This window comes from Acanthisitta chloris, unplaced genomic scaffold (genome assembly GCF_000695815.1).
Source record: "Acanthisitta chloris isolate BGI_N310 unplaced genomic scaffold, ASM69581v1 scaffold21542, whole genome shotgun sequence".
In the NCBI taxonomy this organism is placed as follows: Eukaryota; Metazoa; Chordata; class Aves; order Passeriformes; family Acanthisittidae; genus Acanthisitta; species Acanthisitta chloris.
In genome coordinates, this window is record NW_008662439.1 from 9,791 (window position 1) to 17,588 (window position 7,798).

The window sequence follows — 7,798 nt, forward strand, 5'->3', positions numbered from 1 at the left end:
GAGGTAGTCTGTGTTCCACTGCCCAAGTCATGGATTAATATCCCCTAACACACTTAGAGGAGACCCTGGGAGGGCTCTGATCCTTCCACTGAACCCCTGGAGACCCACATGCACAGAGTAGTTACCAGTGGTGATCCTGCTCTGTATGAGCTGTGCTCTTACCTGCACAAATGTCATGCAAGTTGGCATTTCATAACGTGATCGTATCTTCTATGTTTGTCCATATGAGGCTGTTAATTGTGCTCAGAAGGAGTTTTGGCTGATGTAAGCTTCTGAAAGGCCATCCATGTGTGCTTGCTGCTGTCTGGGTAACAATAAATAGGTGCTTCTGCTTTGCTTTGATTTTTTCCCCAGAGCTGTTGAGCACAAATTGCCTGACCTGTTGTTTTCATGTTCTTCAAAGACAGGTGCTTTTGCCTTTTGAATCTTCTGGATCATCCCTGCTCTCAGACCTAACGAAAATAAGTCAGTGATATGAGAGATAACTGTCTGAGGTTGTCTAGAGTGAATGTTTTTTCTTCCCACCTTGGGGTAAATAAGTGATATTTCTCATGTGTTCCTCTTCTTGTCACCCTCAGTTGCTGAGGCTGGTCAGTAGTTTGAATATTGGAACTTGTTTGTGAACAACAGTGTTACTCTTCCCCTTTCAAAGGCAGTAGCTAAGAAAAATGCATCTGTGCAGCAGCCTCTGCATGCCAGGCTAATGCCCAGCTTTTATGGGCATGGTTTCTAGTGAACAGAGTTCCTGAGGACGAGGTCTGTTTGGCTTATTGTCCTGATGAGTGGCAGTGGGAGAATACACTTCCAAACATGAGGTGAGACTTGGGATGTGGTTTAGACTTCCCTTTTAAAGGGACAACTTGATGTTTTGGGCATTCAGGGAACTGAAAGTTCTCACACTTTAAATTTAGATTAGATTTCTGTTGCATGCAAGCTGTTGTTAGAGACCATAACATGGGAATGTGTTGTGAATGTTGGAGTTGGTGAACTTTCAAAGGAAATAAATGCAGTGTGTGTTGTAGGACTTGGTTGTAGAGACACGGAGGTGGTTTTGGCCCATCAAGATACAGCTGAGTGTTGGATGTGCTAAGCTAGTTGTCTCCTGGTCTCTGGGACTGGGATGGAGCCCCTTTGTCCCTGGGGGTATCTGTCTCTCTCACCAGATGTGGAGGAAGAGAAGTGCTGGGGAACCTCCTGTGGAAGGGGAGGTGGGCACTTGTTCCCTGGTTCAGCATCAGGGACATCCCTGTCCTGGGTGGCTGTTGACTCCACTGTGTTAGTCTGCCAAGGACTGGGACTGAGCCTGGACCTCAGACCTGACCATCTGCCAGGGAGGAGACCTGAGGAATCTGCTTGTCTGGTCTGGGCTGTCCTTGCCATCAGTTGTGGCAGTGTCAGAGGAGTTGTGGCACAGCAGCAGCAGGCCAGTTTATACTGCTCCTGTCAGCTGTGTGCTCAGTTGTGTCTGTAAACTGAAAGGTGTTTTTAGGCATTCTCCAACCTTTTACTGTTTGATGTGGCTAAAAGCAGATGCTTCCACAGTCTGAAACTTATTGTTCAGACCTGCACGTGAGGCATCATTCCTGCCACCTCTGTGGGTGTGGTTTTCCTGTTTAGGTACACACACCCCACACCCATTAATATATTGTTAAAATATAGCTATGGAGTAGAAGAGGTTCTCTTAATTGTCTGAAGTAATGAGAATCTAACAACGAAAACTTTTCCATACCTTTTCAGATCCTTGCTGAAGAGTAGCACAAAAATACAGAGCATATAGGGTATCAGTGTAAAAATACACCATATGGAATGCATGCTGTGTGGCCATAAACCACTTTTTATGCCTAACAATAGCAACAGGGCTTTATATGCTGCAAGTAAATTTGTCTTGGAGGTTAAATGACTTTCTGTTTACAGTCACTTTCTGAGGAAGAGACTTTACATACTCCTGACAGACAGCTGAATTAGAAAGAAGAGCCTGGGCCTGGGCCTTCCCTTCGGCAGAGGAATGCTCTCTTGGTCTGCAGATGCAAATTGCTTTCCATATGTTAAGTCCTCCTACCATGCAAATGTCCTTTAGCTATTGTGCTGCTCTTCCTACACTTAGTTGTATTTAGTTGTCACTCAAGCATGCAGTGCTTCTTAAGAAAGTGTGAGTAGTATCAGTGTGAGAGCGTGGTGTGTGTCAGCTTGGATCAGGTAACAGGTTCTAAGCTAAATTCCAGAGTCTCATGAGTTTATTTTTTTGAAGGTGGGAAAAGGAGTGGCAGACACTTGAAACAAGAGTTTCCTGATCATTGCTGATGCACAAATCTCTTGGTGTCCACCTGCCATGGGAATCAAATTACTTCTGATGGTGTTTTGTTATGGTGCTGCTTCTGTGATATTTTTCTTTTGTTCTGTGTTTTTAACTGTACTGTGGTTGTACTTAAATTGAAGTGACTGAGTAACTTAGCAACAGTTGTTTTAAGAAGTATTCTTGCCATAAACTTAGCAAAGGGATAGGTACCTGTGCTTCCAACATTGATATAAACTACTGGATTTAAAACTGGCTCTAGCAGGAATTTGAACTCATACTTGCTTTTCTGAAGACTTTTCAGCGAGGCTGTTGCATTCTTCTCTAGGGCTGGCATGGCTGTGCCCTCGTGAGGATGAGCGGGTTGATGAAAGCAGTCTCTAAGCTTGAGTATAACACACTGCTGCAGGCACTGGCAGCAGAGAATTTCAGCTCTCTGGTTCATCCAGTGTCTTGTGCACAACAAGAGTTTGGAGAACTGAGATTTCCAAATTACCCTCAGGGTGTAGTTGCCATCCATGGGGCAGATGTGGGCTGAGCCAGGAGGGTCAGGCTGCCCCAGGGCCTGGCACTGGGGTCTGTCTGGTTTTCAGCAAGGCTACTGGAGCCTGTGCCCAAGCTTGTGGTCCTGAGGGCTCTCCAGTGAATGAGTGCTTGGCCAAGGGCCTCCAGCAGCCGTTGCCCTGTTGCAGCTCGGGAAGGGGGGTGGGAAGGGCGTGACTGACAGCTGCTTACAGAGTGAGCAGTAGTTTACATTCCACTTTTCATTTCTGACTTGATCAGGTTTTCAGTTGCAACTTGACCTGCCGTAGCTTGAATGTGGCATATTGAGCTCCAGCTTCAGGTCCCCTTGGAGGACTCATCTGTTTCGAGTGTGAAGCAGGGGGTTAAGCCGGATGGGAACACTGGGTACTGTGTGCAGAGACAGTTTGGGACATGCCAAAAGTGTGAAAGGTGTCTCTTGGGTTTGGGTATGTTTGGCATTAGGGTGGTGTACAGCTGCCCTACACAGGATTGCCAGCAGGACAGGAGATGTCTCAGTCATGGCCTTACAGTCACCTTTTTACAGAAGCAGCTTGAAATAGCCTGAAAATCCATAGGGCTGGAGAATTGCTGTTTTGTGTTGGATCCGTGTGTCCTTAATACAAACCTCCAGAAACAGTAGGTCCTTTCAGACACCAGTGTAACCTGTCCGGACAGCTAACACGCTCTGTAATGCAGGTTGGATTAAGAGGTTAGTGTGTTTGTTACCTACGCATTCTCAACATGTCTGTCTGATTCTTGGATCTCATAGGAATCCGTCAACTGCATTCTACCAAGCCTTCCATTTCAGCAAGTTACACGAGTCAAAGGCCTCCTGGGATAGGTATGGATGCTCGAGTATGGAATGCATACGTGCCGAGTATGCATGAACTGCTTCGCTCTGCAAGTCTCTCGTCTTTTTTGTTTGCACAGAACTGCTGCTTGTGTTCAGAACTTCATGTTGGGCTTCTGCAGCGTGAAGAGGTGAAAGCAGTCGTGGAAGTGAAGTGTTTGTTCTGAAAACACAGAACTAAATAGCTCTTAAATGTGACATGATGTTTTTTTCTTCTCCTTCCATTCTGCATGTGTCATACATGGTGTGTCAGCTCAGAGTTTAATGCTAGTCAGCTGCTTGCTGACCTTCACCAAAATATTTACAGCTTCCTTTTCCAGAAAAGGAAACTTTCTGGCATTGAGTCCTGTATCAGAAAACAGCTTGTGAAAATAGTATATTTAAACTCAATTTTGGCAAAGTGAAGGTATTTGTATCTTAAAACCAGGAAAGGAAGCTCTCTGGCTTACTGTCATTCTGGTGAAGTGAAGCTGGATGGTGAGCACAGGTGAACTGTGACATGGAGGAGGTAAATCTCTGAAGTCAGCATTGAACTCGTGGCAGGAAACGGCAGTGAAATGCAGCAGTCTTACCTGGCACAGATAGGACTTGCCAGAGGTGCATTACTGATTGGTCAGTAGCTGCAAACTGTCTGTTTCCTGCACTTTAATGATTTTGAAGGAGGTTTGTTTTTTTTTGCTTTTGTCAGCATTAAGTTGAAATTGTAGTGACTATGTGACTTCATGCCTCGTGGTGCTCTGGCTTATCACAAACTTTGCTTAACGAGCTGTGTAGAATATGAGTTTTGTTTGGCTGTTGAAGTGTTGATAACCATTTCGTCACTGTACTGGCTGTATTTGGTGTGAGAGGCTTCTCACCTTGCACAGCTTAACCGAATCCTTTAAAGTTTGCTTGGCAACAGTTTGTATCCTGCACAGTGCTGAAGGTTAAAAGTAATGCTAATGTGTCCTGCTCTTTTTTTAATGGTTTTGTACTGCTGGGTGCTGGCACTGAGCTCAGGTTCAAGGCACATCTTCCTTTTCCAGCAGAAACCTGGACAAACGTACGTCTTGCATTAAGCTCTGGATGATGCTGCTTTCCTGTATTCATGGGACAGAGTAGCTATTTAGGTTTGGAGGACTTTGTAACTTTATTGAAACAAACTTGAGGACTCAGAGTACTCATTTGGTCTGTAGAGCAGGAGCTCACTTTGTGGTCTGGCCTTCAGTTGTTCCTCTATTTTCGTTTCTCAAAATAATTCTTAAGATGAAGAAGCTGATTCAAAAAAACAAAATCACATAATTAATGATTAAGTTTGAGGCCTCACAAATCTGAGGTTTATGTATGACGCCTCAAGCAAATGCTGCAAGTGTGGGATATAGAAAAACATTACATTCAGGTGGAGGAATGTAAGTGGCTGCCTTTAAAATAGCCTTGCGTCACTGCTGGTGAGCACTGTGGTAAAAACAAGTGTTTGTGAGAACAGAGTATCAAATTCATCAGGATTGATGCAAGTTTTAAACCTGTAATCTGTCCAAATTCCAAAGTCTTTGGCAGGTTTAGCAGGTTGTGCATTTACACCCCAGTTACTGGATTTTGTTGAGGTCACATTAGGCAGCTTTGCTTCGCTGGATGACTGAAACTGAGAGGCTTTCAGCTATAAGCATCCAGCAAAGCCTCATGGAGGAAGGTGAAGGCATCAGTGGCTAGTGCTGCTGGCTGTGGGGAGTCCCTCACAGAGAGGGGTACAGAGGGGCACAATGCTGTGGCTGTCAGCAGCAGGAAAGGAACCACTGGAGCTCCACAGCAGTGGGCAGGATGGGTGCAGGGGGATCTGCTGTCAGACTCCAGTAGCTGGGTAACAATAATGTGGTTTGGGACTGGGTTTTGTGATCTCTGGTTTGGGAAAGAAAAATCTCTGCCACGGTAACAATAAGCTCCTGTGATTTCCTCAGAATCTCCTTGTTTGCTGATCACAAACGTGGGTTTGACATGCTGTGGAGCACGAGGACCATGAGCCTGCTGGCAGTGGACTCCAGTTATATTTTGCAGCTCCTTCAGAGGCAGTTTGTGAACCTCAGGGGCTCAAGTTAGGAGACTTGAGTGTAAACAGAAAATCTTCCTGAGTCATTTCTGTATTTTTCCTAACAAATATGGATTATTCTCCTATGAGCAGCCATCTCTTGGGACCAGCTGGAGTCAGCAGAGCTAGCCACGTGCTATTGCAGTAGAGAGCAAGAGGTTGCTGAATTGCTGCAGTGAACAGACTTGTTTATTTTTCACCGACATGCCGTGGCAGGAAGGAGTGCTGGTGACACTCAGACCAGTAAGTGCTGGGGACATACTGGTTGTTACTGACATGGAGTGTTTTCCTGCACAGTGCTCACATAGGTGTTGCTAAGAGCACAAGTCTCATGGGTTTGTCTTTTCAACTGATGTGGTTTAGGAAGGGCAATAGTGGCTGCTTGGCATATTCATGTGAGTCTGGGCAGATGCTCTGGGCCTGGGTTGTCTGCACAGGAAAAGTGCCTTAGGGGCTTTGGATGGCTCTGCCTGAAACAGCCATTATTGGTAAATTTAATTTGAAGCAGTAGTATTTGTGCTTCCATTGCATTTACATGTGAAGCATTAAAACTTCACAGTATAGATGAACTCATAAAATGTGTGTTCGTACTGTTACACACTCTCACATGGTTTTAGAAAGGAAAAGTGATGAAAATCTCCAACACTCACATAGATACTGTTCCAGGCTGAATAGAGGATGGCATCGGATGCTGTCATTGTAAAATCTCTTAATGGGACAGAGGCTAATTAAATATGCCTTAACTGTTTCCAGAGTAGGAAAGTTTTCTCTGGATGGACTGAATAGCTCAGCTAGTGGTTAGACATGAAGAGTGGCAGGTTCAGTGGCTGCAGAGCTCATAACTGTGTAAACAGTGAGGTGAAAGAAGAAATGGACACATGGCTTTAGTTTGCAGCTTGCTCACAAGCTGCAAGTGAGAACACTTTGAAGTCCCTTATTGTTGCTTATGGAAAGGCTGTTGATAGTTTGATCTAAAGCAGTACCAGCAGAAGAGAGAGAGGAGCTGAGGTGGCTGCTGGGCTCAGGGGTGTCTGTCAGACCGTGGGGTGTAGCACCTTGTCTGCTGTAACCCGGAGCAAAGCACACCTGGTGCTCTGGAGGAGTTGTCTTACAGAGGCTGTTGGACAGAGCATCGTGTCCCCTCTGTGCTCTGGTCTGCAGGCAGACCTTGCCATTCTGCAGCACCAGCTGGGGGATGTGGTAGGGTTTATGTATCTAAAACCAAGAGAACTCCTGCGTTCTGGAAGTCTTCTAGGGGGTGACTTAGTGCTAAGAAATTCCTTGGGACAGTAGTATGCAGAAAATGATTCATACAGCTGAGTACAGAATATGGTTTTTGTTACTGACTAAAAAGCTTCAAAATCAGTTTACATCACCCAGTCAGTAGGATTTCAGTCTCATTTAAATGTGAAATGCTGTTACCTCATCTGGTGCTTGACTGTGCCAAGGCAGGGCTCTGTATAACTCATTCCAACTCATCAGGCGTTGGCGTCAAACACACGTTACTGAGGTCTGTGGGGTCTCTAAAATCGAACCTCTGTGCATTTTTTAAGCATAGACAATGAATTAAGCTGCACATGCCTTTGAAGTCTGATTCTTAGTATTTTTACTTAGATTTTGAAGTGAAATTTGAAGTTCAGAACATGCCTCTTGGAAGGATGACAGTTGTATTTAAAAACATTAGTGGTGAATACCTTGAGCTGAGTACAGTACTGGTTGTTGGATTCATGGCTGAAATGGTGCCCACAAGTGTGAGGTGATGCTGAAGGTTAGATTTTCCTGTGGCCATGAGCAAGTTAACATTAAGACATAAACCTTTTGTGTATGAGAAGCAGAAAAGGCCTTGATGCTGTGCAAGTGCTGCTTGGCAATAACAAAACCATTTCTGTATTACCAGCACCATTTTCAGTGCAAATCCGAAGCACAGCCCCATACCACCTACTGCGAAGAGAATTAACTCTACCCCAGCCCAACCCTTTATTCTGTACCATTTACATCATGCTCAGGTCCCATGCTATCCAAAACAGCCTCATTCACCACCACCACCCCTTCCCATCCTTTGATACAA

The 7,798-nt window shown here is 45.0% G+C and overlaps 1 protein-coding gene across 1 annotated transcript in view; it reads left to right on the top strand.

Moving 5' to 3' along the window:
* Positions 1 to 7,798, top strand: part of LOC103798358 (TSC22 domain family protein 2-like) — a gene marked incomplete at its 5' end in the record, with an annotated part of 23,451 nt that overhangs the window by 9,787 nt on the left and 5,866 nt on the right. The window contains one exon of the mRNA XM_009070612.1: positions 3,588 to 3,659. Within this exon, the coding sequence (XP_009068860.1) occupies positions 3,588 to 3,659 (72 nt within the window). The remainder of the gene's footprint in view (positions 1 to 3,587; positions 3,660 to 7,798) is intronic.